Below are 17,825 nucleotides of genomic sequence, written 5' to 3' on the forward strand. Positions count from 1 at the left end.
GGAATTTTATCTCTGTTCTTTGACACGAGGCCTCAAATCAACCCCAGCTGGCATCCTTGGCAGATTAACCCCGCGGGTGGAGGACACCCCATCCCGCTTTGCAGCTCCAGGCGAAAGTTCAGGGGGTTGGAAGCCAGATGCGTTCAAACTCTTGCGTGGGACACAATTTCTCCCTGTGCTAAACCCAATGGCATGTTTCTTAGCCATAAAGAAAGGGAGGGTTTTGTAACCCTGCCATGACTCCCCCCCGTGACCCTTGAACCCTGGCTCTAAAATTTTGGGCTTTCTTACCAAAAATACCCCAGGTTTTCTTGTTTCTGCTGCTTTGTTTGAGTTGTGTCAAGCAGAGTCTGTTAGCAAAGAGGCAGGACGCCTGGGTTCTATTCTTGGTTCGATGGTGAGACCTTGGGGAAAGGGCTGAATTACTCCATGCCTCAGTTTCCCGCGACTCACACACCCCTGGAAAATTGGGTAAATGGTGCCCACTGCCTCTCTGAAGTGCTGGAAAATGGGGTTTGAACCCATCAGGTTGACCACAGTAGTATACAGCTCAATAGCATTCATCACCATATATTTTTGGACAGGTTTCCAAGCCCCATTTAGGGTTTATATCCCACCCTCCATCCCTGTTTCCGTTGGCGTCGAAGTTCGGTGCCATTGGCCATTTTGAAAAAAAAACCTGTTGATTATGGTTTATGTTTGAATGGGGGGGGGTGTTGCATGCTTCTGCTTTGATACATTTGATTGTTTGTTTAGAGAAAAACATTGAAAGAATAGCGTGAGAGAGCTTAAAGATTAAATAATCAGTTTTTTTTTTTCCAAATGGCCGATGGCGCCGAACTTCGACACCAACGGAAACGGGGACGGAGGGTGGGATATAAGCCCTGAATGGGGCATGGAAACCTGTCAAAAAAGACATGGTGATGAATGCTATTCAGCCGTATACTACTGACCACCCTTCCCCCCGCCGAAAGCAGCTCTGGTCTTTCGGGTCCCGAGGCCCCGATCCTATCAATGAATCTGTCCCACGCAGGATTGGTGTTTTCCACTCCGATTCTGGCTACACGTCCATCTGAGTGGGACTCTCAGAACTCAATCCGTGAGGAAGTGCGCTGGTGAATCGGGGAGTTTTGAATCGAGTTGGTCAGAAATGGATTTTCTGTCTTGCAATTTTTTAATGTTTTTTTAGATTTTTTTGGGGGGGAGGAATCAAACACAATTTTTTTGAGGGGGGTACATTTTCCACCTTCAAAATTTCAGAATTTGAAGGGCAAAACCCAATTGCGAAATAGATTTTGTTTCAGCTGGAAGTCTCTCGTCTCGAGGAATTCCAATGTTTCGTTCAGCTCAGTCCGAACTTTTTCCATGGTTGGTTTGAATTCTCTTTGATGATCGAGTAATGAAAAGTCATTGCATAATGGGAAAAAACCCACCCAAATGTTTTGCCCCCAAATCAGATGTTTTTCACCCTTTTGAAATTGCCCTCTCCCCGCTTGCCCCTTCCCCAATTTTTTGAACAAAATTGATGCCAAAAATTTTGGTGTGGCCCAAACGGCGTCTGCCAATGGGAAACTGTTTTGCTGAAAATTTTCCTACTGCCTCTACTGGGGAGAGATTGACAAAGACCTGTGAAATGGGGTTTTGAGAAGGAAACCTTAGCCTGGGGCAAACCTTGCTCCCCCCCACCCTGAATCATAGTCCTCATAGCAACTGGTGGGACGGTGCCATAGCTGGCTGAGCGGCTGCCTGCTCACGCCGGGTTTGTTCTCTTTCTGGCTGGGGTGGGTGATCGTGGGCCTGGCTTTCCCCAGCTGAGGACGAAGGCATGAGGCCAAAGCTGCAGGATGCAACAATTTTGATGGTGGGTCTTAGCCAGCTGGGAGGGGCAACTAACAACTCAGCCCCCCTCTACCATCCCCAGACCCACCCCCACACACCCCCAGGCCAGATGCCAACTCTGTTCAGGGCATGGGGGGATGGAGCTGTGGGGGTGGAAAAGGAGGGTTGCATTTTTTAAAGCTGTAGCACTAAACCCTGAACAGCCCTGTGCCTGGTGGTTAGAAGGGGAAGGGCTGGGAGCCAGGACTCCTGGGTTCTCTCTCTGGCTCTGGGATGGGAGTGGGGTCTAGTGGTCAGAGCAGGGGGGAGGGCTGGACATCAGGGACTGACCCAGAGCCTGGTGCAGTGAGGGATAAAGAACTGAAGCACCTGGTGCTGAAAATGCAGGGGGCAGCCTATCAAAGAGTGTGGGGGAGTCTGGGCCCTGCACCCCCCTCTTCCTGGGATTCACTGTGACTCTCAACCAGCCAGTAAAATGGAAGGTTTATTGGACAATAGGAACACAGTCTAAAACAGAGCTTGTGGGTACCCCCAGGACCCCTCGGTAAAGTCCTTCTCGGGGGCAGGGAGCTTAGACCCCAGCCTTGGGGTTCCCTGCGTTCGACCATCCAGCCCAAAACTGAAACCAAAAAAAACCCCCTCCCCCAGTCTCACACCTCCTCCCCCCAGCTCCTCCTCCAGCCTTTGTCCAGTTTCCGGGTCCAAGGTGTCACCTGGGTCCAACCCCCTCCCGGCTCAGGTGACAGGCTCAGGTCTCCTCACTCCAGTGGGGTCACCCCCGGCTCTCCCATCCCCCGTGCAGACAGTCCCAGCAGATGTAGACGGCATTCCCCGGTCAGTCCGCCCCCCTCCCTGCTCCCTCACATCTCTCCCCCTTCCAGACTGAACTGAGCGGGGTCACTCTGACCAGTGACCTGGGGAAGTTCGGGGCCCCCTCTCCGGGACAGCGCATCCGCTATCAGGTTGGCACTTCCCTTCACGTGGACCACGTCCATGTCGTAATCCTGCAGGAGCAGGCTCCACCTCAGGAGTTTGGTGTTGGCTCCTTTCATCTGGTGCAGCCAGGTCAGGGGAGAGTGGTCGGTGTGCACGGTGAAGTGTCGCCCGAAGAGATAGGGCTCTAGTTTCTTGAGGGCCCACACCATGGCCAGGCACTCCTTCTCGATGGCCGCGTAGTGTCGCTCCCAGGGTAGCAACTTCTTGCTCAGGTACACGATGGGGTGTCTCTCCCCCTTTTCATCCTCCTGCATTAACACCGCCCCCAGTCCCGTGTCGGAGGCGTCGGTGAACACCACAAAGGGCTTGTCAAAGTCTGGGTTTGCCAGAACTGGGCCACTGACCTGAGCCTCCTTCAGCACGCAGAGAGAGCCCTGTGGCACTGCTCGGTCCAGACCACCTTTTCTGGTTTCCCCTTCTTGCATAGCCCAGTGATGGGGGTGGTGATGGTGCTAAAGTGGGGCACAAATCTTTGATACTACCCCGCCATCCCAATAAAGGCTTGGACTTGCTTTTTGGTGTGGCGAGTGGGCCAGTCTCTGATCACCTCCACTTTGGCTGGTTCCGGCTTTAGGCGGCCGCTCCCCACCCGATGGCCCAGGTAAGATACTTCAGCCATCCCCACCTTGCACTTCTCAGCTTTTACAGTCAGCCCAGCCCCCTGGAGTCGGTCCAGCACTTGTCTAACCTGGGACACGTGGTCCTCCCAGGTCTGGCTAAAGACACAGCTGTCATCAATATACGCCACGGCAAAACTCTCCATCCCCCTCAGGAGCTGGTCCACCAGGCGCTGGAAGGTGGCCAGCACTCCCTTGAGGCCGAAAGGCAGGGTCAGGAGCTCATAGAGCCCCAGAGGGGTGATAAAGGCCAATTTCAGCCGGGCATCTGCATCCAGCGGCACTTGCCAGTAGCCCTCTGTAAGATCCATGGTGATAAGGTACTGGGCTCCTCCCAGCTTGTCTAGGAGCTCCTCTGGCCTGGGCACGGGATAGGCATCAGATACAGTGATGGCATTGAGCTTCCGATAGTCCACACAGAACCGGACCGACCCGTCCTTTTTGGGGACCAGCACCACCGGCGAGACCCAAGGGCTGGCAGATGGCTGGATCACCCCCAAAGCCAGCATGTCCCGGACCTCTCTTTGCAGGTCCTGAGCAGTTTTCCCTGTGACTCGGAAGGGGGAGCATCTTATCGGCGGGTGCGACCCTGTCTGCACCCGGTGGACAGTCAGATTAGTGTGTCCAGGCTGGTTGGAAAACAGCTGTCGGTACGGATGCAGCACCCCCCTGACCTCAGCTTGCTGGGCAGGGGTTAGCTGATCCGAGAGGGGAATTGTTTCCAGGGGGGAACCAGCTCTTGTCCCAGGGAATAGATCTACTAAAGGGTCATCTCCCTGCTCCTCCCACTGACCACACACGGCCAACACCACATTCCCCCTGGCATAATATGGCTTCATCATATTCACATGGTACACCTGGCGGTGGTGCGCCCGGTTAGACAGCTCCACCACGTAGTTTACCTTATTTAGCTGCTTGACAGCCTTGAAGGGACCTTCCCAGGTGGCCTGTAGTTTGTTTTTTCTCACGGGGATGAGGACCATCACCTGATCCCCGGTGGCGTAGGCCCGGGCCCACGCCGTGCGGTCGTACCAGACCTTCTGCTTCCTCTGGGCTCTGGCCAGATTCTCCCTGGCCAGGCCCATGAACTCAGCAAGTCTCAGAAGATCAGGACATACTCCACCATTGACTCTCCATCGGGAGTGGCCTTCCCCTCCCATTCTTCTCTCATCAGGTCTAGGGGCCCCCTTACCCTCCTGCCATATAACAGTTCAAAAGGCGAAAATCCGGTAGACTCCTGGGGCACCTCCCTGTACGTGAACAACAGGTGAGGTAAGTACTTGTCCCAATCCTGCGGGTGCTGGTTCATAAAGGTTTTCAGCATCATCTTTAGTGTCCCATTGAATCTCTCCCGCAGCCCATTGGCCTGGGGGTGATAAGCTGAGGCCCAGTTGTGCCGGACACCACATTTCTCCCACAGGCACCGGAGCAGGGCCGACATGACGTTGGATCCCTGGGCCTTCCTCCCATCCACCTCCAGGGGAACAAGGCATTCGCTCCACAGGGACAGCCCCTACCCACCCTGTAAATGGAGACCCTTGAGTCTGGGGCATCCAGCCCCCCAGAGGAGCTGGCCTGGGGCCCTCCCCCTCCTGAGAAGTTGATAAGCTGCCAGCCCCCCTTGCCTGGGAAGCCTGCCCCTCATCCAGCTGGGTCCCTACCCAGTTAACCCTGGGTGAGTTTGGTCTGCTCAGTCTGTCATTGAGCTTTGGGCATTGGGTCCGTAGGTGGCCTCTCTGGCCACAGTAATAGCAGCCCATGTCCCGTTGGTCCCCTCGAGCCGGTCGGTTGGCCCTGACACTGGATGTTCCCCTTGGGAAGAGGTTCTCCATATTTCCACGCTGGGAGGTCCCATGGTGACTCTCTCTCTGCATCGCGCGGGGCCTGTTCCTTTGGGGCTCCTCCCTGCTACCCCCGACCGGCTTTTCACAAACTCATCGGCCAGCCGCCCTGCGTGTCGCAGGTTCTCTGGCTTTTTGTCCCCCAACCACAGCCTCAGGTCAGATGGGCACCGCTCATACAGTTGCTCCAGTACGATCAGTTTAACCAGGTCCTCCTTCATCTGGGCCCCCTCTGCCCACTTGGTGGCATATCCCTCCATGTGGGGGGCTAGGTGCAGATATGAGGCCTCAGGGGTTTTTACGCTGACTCTGGAACCCTTCCCGATACATCTCAGGAGTCAACCCAAACTCGCGGAGCAGGGCCTTTTTGAATAGTTCGTAGTCCCCTTTCTCCGCCCCTTCCAGTCGGCGGTACAATGCCATGGCCTTGGGGTCCAGTGAGGGGGTGAGAAACCGGAGCCTGTCCGCAGGATCAACCTGGTGCACCTCGCAGGCCATCTCAGAGGCATCCAGGAAGTCATCCATGTCCTCCCCTCCTTACGCTGGGCCAGGATGCACTTGTCAAAGCTCCGAGCCGTCCGGGGTCCCCCATCACTCACCGCAGCCGGGGGCTCGCTGCTCCTCAGCTTGGCCAACTCCAGCTCATGCTGTCTCTGCTTCTCTTCCTGCTGTCTTTGTTTCTCCTTCTCCTCCAGCTCATGCTGTCGCTGCTTTTCCCGCTCTTCTCACTCCTCCTGCAGTTCCCACTGTCTGAGCTTCAACTCTCTCAGTTTTAGCTCCTTCTCCCCAGGCAGCCACCTCAGCTCCAGGGATGGGGAGCTCTGCCGGGAGGATCACAGTGCCCTCAGTATTCGCTGGGCTCCTCCCGGCCCTTACCCTAGGCATAGGTAGAAGGGGTCTCGGGAAGCCCTCAGCAGCCGCCTGTCACTCCCCGCTGGGATCACACCGGTGCTTGCACTGCATCTGCCAGGCTGCTTCCCTCCGAGACAGGGATCGGTTCGTTCCAGCGATCTCCCTCCTCCAGCTGGGCAATCAGCTGTTCTTTGGTGGGCCTCCCAATGCGCAGCCCCCGCTGCCCGCACAGCTCCACCAGGTCGCTCTTAAGGTTTTTGCTGTACATCTCCTTGCTGGCTGCTCGCAGGCCTGTGTGCTCGCCGCTCCCCACGGTTTCCAGGGAGAACCCCTAGGGTGCCAGCCTTTCTCGAGGTCACCTCCTCTTTGCCAGGGTCGAGCTGCAGACTCCTCCGCCCCTGGGACCGCTCGCTGCAATCCCCAGGGGAACCCTGTTACTGCAAAAGTCCTTCTCGCTGGTCACACACTCCCAGGGGTAACCGCCGCCCCCGAAACCGCTCCTCTCTGAGCCTTCAGCACACCGGGTCCTCTTCAATCCCTCTTCATCTTACTGCTCCCCAGTCACTTACGGCAGGAAGCGCCGTCCACGGGGTGCAGTATATCCCACTGCACCCACCAGTTGTCACGGAGTGTGGGGGAGTCCGGGCCCTGCACCCCCCTCTTCCTGGGATTCACCGTGACTCTCAGCCAGCCAGTAAAGCAGAAGGTTTATTGGACAATAGGAACACAGTCTAAAACAGAGCTTGTGGGTACAACCAGGACCCCTCAGTCAAGTCCTTCTGGGGGGCAGGGAGCTTAGACCCCAGGCCTGGGATTCCCTGCGTTCCTCCACCCAGCCCCAAACTGAAACCAAAGAACCCCCCTCCCCCAGTCTCACACCTCCTCCCCCCGGCTCCTCCTCCAGCCTTTGTCCAGTTTCCGGGGCCAAGGTGTCACCTGGGTCCAACCCCCTCCCGGCTCAGGTGACAGGCTCAGGTCTCCTCACTCCAGTGGGGTCACCCCCGGCTCTCCCATCCCCCGTGCAGACAGTCCCAGCAGATGTAGATGGCATTCCCCGGTCAGTCCGCCCCACTCCCTGCTCCGTCACACAGCCCCCGTCCCCCCTCATGTTTGCAGCATCTCTGCTGCCCTCTCCTCACCGTTGGGAAGACCAGCTTCTGCTGCTCTTCCCACTGGACACCTCCGGATACCTCCGGAGGGCGAGCTGGGGCCAGGAGGGCAGCATGAGGTGGGGCAGGGTGGCTCTGGCTTGGTTTGTCGCAAACCTGGCTGGTTCTGATCCCTGCCCTGGTGTGACTGGCTGTGGGAATCCGCCGCTCTCCCGGCTCTGGGGTTACCGGGCTGCCCTTCTGTCTCCTCCCCTAGGGTGACTGGGTTTGGCTCAAGAAGTTCCCAGGGGAAAAGCACACGGAGATCAAGCCAGCCACCAAAACCAGCTTCTGCAAGGTGAGTGTGAACAGCCGTGGGGGTCTCAGTGTAATGGCCATGCTGAGACACAGGGAGCATTCCCCTCCCTGGCCACTGGGTGTCAGCGCTGCTCCGGGGGGGCTGGATACACCCTGTGCGTTCCCCTCCCTGGCCACTGGGTGTCAGCGCTGCTCCGGGGGGCTGGATACACCCTGTGCGTTCCCCTCCCTGGCCACTGGGTGTCAGCGCTGCTCCGGGGGGCTGGATACACCCTGAGCGTTCCCCTCCCTGGCCACTGGGTGTCAGCGCTGCTCCGGGGGGCTGGATACACCCTGTGCGTTCCCCTCCCTGGCCACTGGGTGTCAGCGCTGCTCCAGGGGGGCTGGGATACACCCTGTGCGTTCCCCTCCCTGGCCACTGGGTGTCAGCGCTGCTCCGGGGGGGCTGGATACACCCTGTGCGTTCCCCTCCCTGGCCACTGGGTGTCAGCGCTGCTCCGGGGGGGCTGGATACACCCTGTGCGTTCCCCTCCCTGGCCACTGGGTGTCAGCGCTGCTCCGGGGGGGCTGGATACACCCTGTGCGTTCCCCTCCCTGGCCACTGGGTGTCAGCGCTGCTCCGGGGGGGCTGGATACACCCTGTGCGTTCCCCTCCCTGGCCACTGGGTGTCAGCGCTGCTCCGGGGGGGCTGGATACACCCTGTGCGTTCCCCTCCCTGGCCACTGGGTGTCAGCGCTGCTCTGGGGGGGCTGGATACACCCTGTGCGTTCCCCTCCCTGGCCACTGGGTGTCAGCGCTGCGCCGGGGGGGCTGGATACACCCTGTGCGTTCCCCTCCCTGGCCACTGGGTGTCAGCGCTGCTCCGGGGGGGCTGGATACACCCTGTGCGTTCCCCTGCCTGGCCACTGGGTGTCAGCGCTGCTCCGGGGGGGCTGGATACACCCTGTGCGTTCCCCTCCCTGGCCACTGGGTGTCAGCGCTGCTCCGGGGGCGCTGGATACACCCTGTGCGTTCCCCTCCCTGGCCACTGGGTGTCAGCGCTGCTCCGGGGGGGCTGGATACACCCTGTGCGTTCCCCTCCCTGGCCACTGGGTGTCAGCGCTGCGCCGGGGGGGCTGGATACACCCTGTGCGTTCCCCTCCCTGGCCACTGGGTGTCAGCGCTGCTCCGGGGGGCTGGATACACCCTGTGCGTTCCCCTCCCTGGCCACTGGGTGTCAGCGCTGCGCCGGGGGGGCTGGATACACCCTGTGCGTTCCCCTCCCTGGCCACTGGGTGTCAGCGCTGCTCCGGGGGGGGGCTGGATACACCCTGTGCGGTCCCCTCCCTGGCCACTGGGTGTCAGCGCTGCTCCGGGGGGGCTGGATACACCCTGTGCGTTCCCCTCCCTGGCCACTGGGTGTCAGCGCTGCTCCGGGGGGGCTGGATACACCCTGTGCGTTCCCCTCCCTGGCCACTGGGTGTCAGCGCTGCTCCGGGGGGCTGGATACACCCTGTGCGTTCCCCTCCCTGGCCACTGGGTGTCAGCGCTGCGCCGGGGGGGCTGGATACACCCTGTGCGTTCCCCTCCCTGGCCACTGGGTGTCAGCGCTGCTCCGGGGGGGGGCTGGATACACCCTGTGCGTTCCCCTCCCTGGCCACTGGGTGTCAGCGCTGCTCCGGGGGGGCTGGATACACCCTGTGCGTTCCCCTCCCTGGCCACTGGGTGTCAGCGCTGCTCCGGGGGGGCTGGATACACCCTGTGCGTTCCCCTCCCTGGCCACTGGGTGTCAGCGCTGCTCGGGGGGGGCTGGATACACCCTGTGCGTTCCCCTCCCTGGCCACTGGGTGTCAGCGCTGCTCCGGGGGGGCTGGATACACCCTGTGCGTTCCCCTCCCTGGCCACTGGGTGTCAGCGCTGCTCCGGGGGGGCTGGATACACCCTGTGCGTTCCCCTCCCTGGCCACTGGGTGTCAGCGCTGCTCCGGGGGCTGGATACACCCTGTGCGTTCCCCTCCCTGGCCACTGGGTGTCAGCGCTGCTCCAGGGGGGCTGGATACACCCTGTGTGTTCCCCTCCCTGGCCACTGGGTGTCAGCGCTGCTCCGGGGGCGGCTGGGATACACCCTGTGCGTTCCCCCCCTGGCCACTGGGTGTCAGCGCTGCTCCGGGGGGGCTGGATACACCCTGTGCGTTCCCCTCCCTGGCCACTGGGTGTCAGCGCTGCTCCGGGGGGCTGGATACACCCTGTGCGTTCCCCTCGCTGGCCACTGGGTGTCAGCGCTGCGCCGGGGGGGCTGGATACACCCTGTGCGTTCCCCTCCCTGGCCACTGGGTGTCAGCGCTGCTCTGGGGGGGCTGGGATACACCCTGTGCGTTCCCCTCCCTGGCCACTGGGTGTCAGCGCTGCTCCGGGGGGGCTGGATACACCCTGTGTGTTCCCCTGCCTGGCCACTGGGTGTCAGCGCTGCTCTGGGGGGGCTGGATACACCCTGTGCGTTCCCCTCCCTGGCCACTGGGTGTCAGCGCTGCTCTGGGGGGGCTGGATACACCCTGTGCGTTCCCCTCCCTGGCCACTGGGTGTCAGCGCTGCTCCGGGGGGGCTGGATACACCCTGTGCGTTCCCCCCCTGGCCACTGGGATTCCCCCGTTTCCCCCACCTCCAGCTCCGGGACCTCCGGCATGAGAACGTGAACCTGTTCCTGGGGTTCTTCTACGACTGTGGGGTGTTCGCCATCGTCTCGGAGCACTGCTCCCGCGGCAGCCTGGAGGACCTGATCCGCAACCAGGACATGAAGCTCGACTGGATGTTCAAGTCCTCCCTGCTCATCGACCTCATCAAGGTACAGCCGGGAGGACGGGGGCAGGACGGGGCAGGGATCCTGCCTTGGGGTCTGGGGCGGGGGCGGGAATCGCACCTGGTGGGGGAGGATCCCCGGGGATCCACTGGTGAGTGAATTTAAGGACATGGGGCATCAGCTAGGAGCAATGTGCATGTGCAGGGGGGAAGGGATCCACTTTGAAATCACCACACAGAGGGGATCCCCTTCAGATGACCGATCTGCGGAGAGGCCCAGGAGATCCACTTGCAGGGATTGCAAAGCCGTCCAGGATCCACGGATACATGGCAGATCTGAAGGGGGTGGGCAGGGGAATCCAGCTGTCTGAATTGCCAGCCAGGATCTGCTGTTCGTTGGGTATGGGGAGGGGGAGATCCACTTGCTGGATGGCTAGCCAATGGGTATCCCGTGACAGCAAGTATCTGCTGGGAGCTCAGGGATCCACTGCCAGAAATCACCTAAGTGGATCTGTTCACACAGGGAAGGACTGCTGGCAGGGCGGGGATCCAGCTCAGTTTGGAGGGGATCGATTTCCAGGTGACGCTGCCTGGAAGGTTGCTGGGAGATCCATTTGAGGAGTGAGCCTGCTGTCACTTCAGGAAGGGATCCCTCTCACACAGAGCGCTAAGCAGAGGGGATCCACTGGGATGCTGCAGGATCCTGGCAGGGGGGGATCCATTCACCTGCAGCCCCGGCTTCAGGAAGGGATCCTGATGCCCAAAGCACTAGGTGGAGGAGATCTGCTGGAAGGGGAATCCACTCACAGCAGGGGAAGGGGATCTACTCCAGGGGCTGGGAGGCTGGATAGGACCCACTCCTAGATTGTGCTCCTTGGTAGGACTGGGGGATCCACTGGGCTAACCAACCACTGGCCAGAGTGGTCTACTCAGTGAGAGGATAGAAGGGATCCAGTGGATCGATCTGCTGGCTGGGGATCCACTGGTACTGTGAGGGAGCAGGGAGGGGGGCGGACTGACCGGGGAATGCCGTCTACATCTGCTGGGACTGTCTGCACGGGGGATGGGAGAGACTCCACTGGAGTGAGGAGACCTGAGCCTGTCACCTGAGCCGGGAGGGGGTTGGACCCAGGTGACACCTTGGCCCGGGAAACTGGACAAAGGCTGGAGGAGGAGCCGGGGGGAGGAGGTGTGAGGCTGGGGGAAGGGGGGGTTTGGTTTCAGTTTGGGCTGGGTGGTGGAACGCAGGGAACCCCAGGCCTGGGGTATAAGTTCCCTGACCCCCAGAAGGACTCGACTGAGGGGTCCTGGCTGTACCCACAAGCTCAGTTTTAGACTGTGTTCCTATTGTCCAATAAACCTTCTGCTTTACTGGCTGGCTGAGAGTCACGGTGAATCCCAGGAAGAGGGGGGGTGTAGAGCCCGGACTCCCCCACACTCTGTGACAACTGGTGGCAGAGGTGGGATATACTGCACCCCGTGGACGGCGCTTCCTGCCGTAAGTGACTGGGGAGCAGTAAGATGAAGAGGGATTGACGAGGACCCGGTGTGCTGAAGGCTCAGAGAGGAGCGGTTTCGGGGGGCACGGTTACCCCTGGGAGTGTGTGACCAGAGAGAAGGACTTTTGCAGTAACAGGGTCCCCCGGGGGATTGCAGCGAGCGGTCCCAGGGGCGGAGGAGTCTGCAGCTCGACCCTGGCAAAGAGGAGGTGACCTCGAGAAAGGCTGGCACCCTAGGGGTTCTCCCTGGAAACCGCGGGGAGCGGCGAGTGGCCAGCAGGGAGATGTACGCTAAACGCCTTAAGAGCGACCTGGTGGAGCTGTGCGGGCAGCGGGGGCTGCGCATTGGGAGGCCCACCAAAGAACAGCTGATTGCCCAGCTGGAGGAGGGAGATCGCTGGAACGAACCGATCCCTGTCTCGGAGGGAAGCAGCCTGGCAGATGCAGTGCAAGCACCGGTGTCTGTCCCAGCGGGGAGTGATAGGCGGCTGCTGAGGGCTTCCCGAGACCCCTTCTACCTATGCCTAGGGTAAGGGCCGGGAGGAGCCCAGCGAATACGGAGGGCACCGTGACCCCTGCGGCCAGCGGGGGATCCTCCAGGCAGAGCTCGCCATCGCTGGATCTGAGGTGGCCGGAATGGGAGAAGGAGCGAAAATTGTGAGAGTTGGAGCTCAGGGAGTGGGAACTGCAGCAGGAGCGGGAAGAGTATGTCCTGATCTTCCGAGAGAGACTGGCTGAGTTCATGGGCCTGGCCAGGGAGAATCTGGCCAGAGCCCAGAGGAAGCAGAAGGTCTGGTATGACCGCACGGCGCGGGCCCGGGCCTACGCCACCGGGGATCAGGTGATGGTTCTCATCCCCGTGAGAAAGAACAAACTACAGGACGCCTGGGAGGGCCCTTTCAAGGTCGTCAAGCAGCTCAATGAGGTAAACTATGTGGTGGAGCTGTCGAACCGGGCTCACCACCGCCGGGTGTACCATGTGAATATGATGAAGCCATATTATGCCAGGGGGAATGTGGTGTTGGCCGTGTGTGGTCAGTGGGAGGAGCAGGGAGATGACCCTTTAGTAGATCTATTCCCTGGGACCAGAGCTGGTTCCCCCCTGGAAACAATTCCCCTCTCGGATCAGCTAACCCCTGCCCAGCAAGCTGAGGTCAGGGGGGTGCTGCATCCGTACTGACAGCTGTTTTCCAACCAGCCTGGACGCACTAATCTGACTATCCACCGGGTGCAGACGGGGTCGCACCCGCCGATAAGATGCTCCCCCTTCCGAGTCACAGGGAAAACTGCTCAGGACCTGGAAAGAGAGGTCCGGGACATGCTGGCTTTGGGGGTGATCCAGCCATCGGCCAGCCCTTGGGCCTCGCTGGTGGTGCTGGTCCCCAAAAAGGATGGGTCGGTCTGGTTCTGTGTGGACTATCGGAAGCTCAATGCCGTCACTGTATCTGATGCCTACCCCATGCCCAGGCCGGACGAGCTCCTAGACAAGCTGGAGGAGCTCGGTACCTTACCACCATGGACCTTACAAAGGGCTACTGGCAAGTGCCGCTGGATGCAGATGCCCGGCTGAAATCGGCCTTTATCACCCCTCTTGGCTCTGTGAGTTCCTGACCCTGCCTTTCGGCCTCAAGGGAGCGCCGGCCACCTTCCAGCGCCTGGTGGACCAGCTACTGAGGGGGATGGAGAGTTTTGCCGTGGCGTATATTGATGACATCTGTGTCTTTAGTCAGACCTGGGAGGACCACGTGTCCCAGGTTAGACAAGTGCTGGACCGACTCCAGGGGGCTGGGCTGACTGTAAAAGCTGAGAAGTGCAAGGTGGGGATGGCTGAAGTATCTTACCTGGGCCATCGGGTGGGGAGCGGCCGCCTAAAGCCGGAACCGGCCAAGGTGGAGGTGATCAGAGACTGGCCCGCTCCCCACACCAAAAAGCAGGTCCAAGCCTTTATTGGGATGGCGGGGTAGTATCAAAGATTTGTGCCCCACTTTAGCACCATAGCCACCCCCATCACTGAGCTATGCAAGAAGGGGAAGCCAGACAAGGTGGTCTGGACCGAGCAGTGCCAGGAGGCTTTCCGGGCGCTGAAGGAGGCTCAGGTCAGTGGCCCAGTTCTGGCAAACCCAGACTTTGACAAGCCCTTTGTGGTGTTCACCGACGCCTCAGACACGGGGCTGGAGGTGGTGTTAATGCAGGAGGATGAAAAGGGGGAGAGACACCCCATCGTGTACCTGAGCAAGAAGCTGCTATCCCGGGAGCAACACTACGCGGCCATCGAGAAGGAGTGCCTGGCCATGGTGTGGGCCCTCAAGAAACTAGAGCCCTATCTCTTCGGGCGACACTTCACCGTGTACACCGACCACTCTCCCCTGACCTGGCTGCACCAGATGAAAGGAGCCAACGCCAAACTCCTGAGGTGGAGCCTGCTCCTGCAGGATTACGACATGGACGTGGTCCACGTGAAGGGAAGGGCCAACCTGATAGCGGATGCGCTGTCCCGGAGAGGGGGCCCCGAACTTCCCCAGGTCACTGGTCAGAGTGACCCCGCTCAGTTCAGTCTGGAAGGGGGAGAGATGTGAGGGAGCAGGGAGGGGGGCGGACTGACCGGGGAATGCCGTCTACATCTGCTGGGACTGTCTGCACGGGGGATGGGAGAGACTCCACTGGAGTGAGGAGACCTGAGCCTGTCACCTGAGCCGGGAGGGGGTTGGACCCCGGTGACACCTTGGCCTGGGAAACTGGACAAAGGCTGGAGGAGGAGCCGGGGGGAGGAGGAGTGAGACTGGGGGAGGGGGGGGTTTGGTTTCAGTTTGGGGCTGGGTGGTGGAACGCAGGGAACCCCAAGGCTGGGGTCTAAGCTCCCTGCTCCCGAGAAGGACTTGACCTTCTGGGGGTACCCACAAGCTCTGTTTTGGACTGTGTTCCTGTTGTCCAATAAACCTTCCGCTTTACTGGCTGGCTGAGAGTCACGGTGAATCCCAGGAAGAGGGGGGTGCAGGCCCCGGACTCCCCCCCACTCTGTAACGGGTACAACACACAACTGGACAGGGATCCCCATGAATAGTTGAACTGTCTGCAGTGGAGGAATCCACTGGATCAAAACGGGGTCAATCTTTGATCCACTGGCACCACACACCAGGCAAGATGCCAATGGGATAGACCAACTGGCACGGTTAGAGGGATCCACTGGATCATTCAGACTGCAGGGCTGTGGATCCACTGGGATCTATTAATTAGACACCCCAGGGAAGCTAGCCAGTAGGTCTCGTGACAACAAGGGTCTACTGGATCAGCCAGGTGCTGGTCAGGGACCCACTGGGATACACTGGCCAAAAAATCTGGTCAGAGGATCCACGGGATAGATCAACTGGCCGGGGCAGATGGATTTATCGAACCAATCAGGAGGCAGTTGGATCTACTGATTCAGTGCGTCGACCAGAGAGCAAACTCACCGTATCAATTAAACGATCGAGCGGATGGATCCACTGGATGATTAGGCACCGGAGCCCGGCCATCCTCAAAGAACATAAGATCCACTCAATCCTGGGTCAGCCAGAGGGATCCACTCGCTCGCCCGGGCTTCAGGACCAGAGATCCCCTGGGACCTATTGATGCAAATAAACCAAGGAGCAAACTCCCCGGCTGAGTTGGAGGGATCCACTGGATCTCCCCCACGGCCAATCGGGGCTGTCGCACAGTCAGAGTGGATCCCAGTGCTGCCGGCGGCCCTGGGGACCAGCCGGGGGTGGGGGAGGTTGATCTCACCCCCCTGTCTCTCTCCCCCCCCCGCCCCGCCCCCCCTGCAGGGGATGAAGTATCTCCATCACCGGGAGGTGGTCCACGGGCGGCTGAAGTCGCGGAACTGCGTGGTGGACGGGCGCTTCGTGCTGAAGGTGACGGACCACGGCTACAATGAGCTGCTGGAGGCCCAGAAGGTCCCGCACGACCCGCCCAGGCCCGAAGGTGACGCCCCGGGGGAGTGCCCAGGTGGGGGGGGGGGGCGCGGCTGGAGGGGGCTACAGGCGACTGAGCCGGCCCTGCTTGTTGTTGGCCCCAGATCGGTTCTGGACGGCGCCGGAGCTGCTGCGGGACCCGTCGCTGGAGCGCAAGGGCACCTTCCGCGGGGACGTCTACAGCATCTCCATCATCATGCAGGAGGTGATCTGCCGCAGCGCCCCCTACTGCATGCTGGACATGCCGGCCGACGGTACGGGGGGGAGGGACTGGGCCCCCATCTCCTCCAGCTCCCGCCTCCTCGCCCTGCCGGGGGCCCTCACTCCCGACCCGCAGCCCCCTGCCAGCCTAGCCCTGCCCTGCCCCCTCCCTCCCCTGCCGGTGCCCCTCACTCCTGACCCGTAGCCCTCTGCTAGCCCAGCCCTGCCCCCCCCAGCCCTGCCAGTGCCCCTCACTCCCGACCCGCAGCCCCCTGCCAGCCCAGCCCTGCCCCCTCCCACCCCAGCCCTGCCGGTGCCCCTCACTCCCGACCCGCAGCCCCCTGCTAGCCCAGCCCTGCCCCCCCAGCCCTGCCGGTGCCCCTCACTCCCGACCCGCAGTCCCCTGCCAGCCCAGCCCTGCCCCCCCCAGCCCTGCCGGGGGCCCTCACTCCCGACCCGCAGCCCCTGCTAGCCCAGCCCTGCCCCCTCCCACCCCTGCCGGGGGCCCTCACTCCTGACCCACAACCCCCTGCTAGCCCAGCCCTGCCCCCACCAGCCCTGCTGGGGGCCCTCACTCCCAATCCACAGCCCCCTCCCAGCCCAGCCCTGCCCTGCCCCCCGAGCCCTGCCGGTGCCCTTCACTCCCGCCCCACACCCCTGCTAGCCCAGCCCTGCCCTCCCCAGTCCTGCCGGTGCCCCTCACTCCTGACCCACAGCCCCCTGCCAGCCCAGCCCTGCCCTCCCCAACCCTGCCGGTGCCCCTCACTCCCGACCCACAGCCCCCTGCCAGCCCAGCCCTGCCGGTGCCCCCCACTCCCGACCTGCAGCCCCTGCTAGCCCAGCCCTGCCCCCCACAGCCCTGCCGGTGCCCCCCACGCCCGACCTGCAGCCCCTGCCAGCCCAGACCTGCCCCCCCCAGCCCTGCCGGTGCCCCTCACTCCCGACCCACAGCCCCCCGCTAGCCTAGCCCCGGGCTGCCCCCCAGCTCCGGCGGGGCAGTAGGAGGGGGCAGAGCGGGGCGGCAGGCGCCCGCGGTGACCGTGGGTCTCCTCTCGTGGGCAGAGATCATCCGGAAGGTGGAGAACCCCCCCCCGCTCTGCCGGCCCTCGGTCTCGGTGGACCAGGCCCCTCTGGAGTGCATCCAGCTGATGAAGCAATGCTGGAGTGAGCAGCCCGAGCGGCGGCCCACCGTCGACCAGATCTTTGACCAGGTAGCGGGGGGGCCCATGGGGGATGGGGCACGGGGGGGGGGGGGGCGCCGGAGCCGGAGGGGATGTTGGAGCCAATGCCCAGGAGGGGCCGGGATATTGGAGCCAGAGTCAATAGGGAGTGGGGATGCCGAGGCAGGGAGCAGAGACGCCGGAGCCATTGGGGGGGGGGCGCCGGAGCCAGGCGGGAGCCGTCTCTCTCACGCCTCCCCCCGCCCCCCGCCGCAGTTCAAGAACATCAACAAGGGCCGGAAGACCAACATCATCGACTCCATGCTGCGCATGCTGGAGCAGTACTCCAGCAACCTGGAGGACCTGATCCGGGAGCGGACGGAGGAGCTGGAGATCGAGAAGCAGAAGACGGACAAGCTGCTCACCCAGATGCTGCCGCCGTGAGTCCCAGCCGGGGGGGAGCGGGAGCCCGGAGCCATACAGGGCAGACTCACGAGGCCGGCACAGCCGTGCCACTGGGGGGGGGGCCTGTACACCAGCCAGCCACCCAAGTCCTCCCAGGGGCCGGGCTGCGCCTGACCAGACACTCCCCGCATCCCCAAGCCGGCGGTACCCAGAGAAACAACGTGCGGCCCGGCTGCCAGGTCCCACCTGAGACTGGGGCAGAGGCTCTGGGGAGGCCGGGGGGT

At 61.6% G+C, this 17,825-nt stretch overlaps 1 protein-coding gene across 1 annotated transcript in view; it reads left to right on the top strand.

Moving 5' to 3' along the window:
- Positions 1-17,825, top strand: part of GUCY2D (guanylate cyclase 2D, retinal) — a 37,593-nt gene that overhangs the window by 14,148 nt on the left and 5,620 nt on the right. Inside the window, exons 8-13 of the mRNA XM_043537182.1 lie at positions 7,511-7,591; positions 10,196-10,372; positions 15,629-15,785; positions 15,880-16,029; positions 17,039-17,187; positions 17,413-17,576. Of these exons, the coding sequence (XP_043393117.1) occupies positions 7,511-7,591; positions 10,196-10,372; positions 15,629-15,785; positions 15,880-16,029; positions 17,039-17,187; positions 17,413-17,576 (878 nt within the window). The remainder of the gene's footprint in view (positions 1-7,510; positions 7,592-10,195; positions 10,373-15,628; positions 15,786-15,879; positions 16,030-17,038; positions 17,188-17,412; positions 17,577-17,825) is intronic.

Source organism: Chelonia mydas, chromosome 28, assembly GCF_015237465.2.
Source record: "Chelonia mydas isolate rCheMyd1 chromosome 28, rCheMyd1.pri.v2, whole genome shotgun sequence".
Classification (NCBI taxonomy): Eukaryota; Metazoa; Chordata; order Testudines; family Cheloniidae; genus Chelonia; species Chelonia mydas.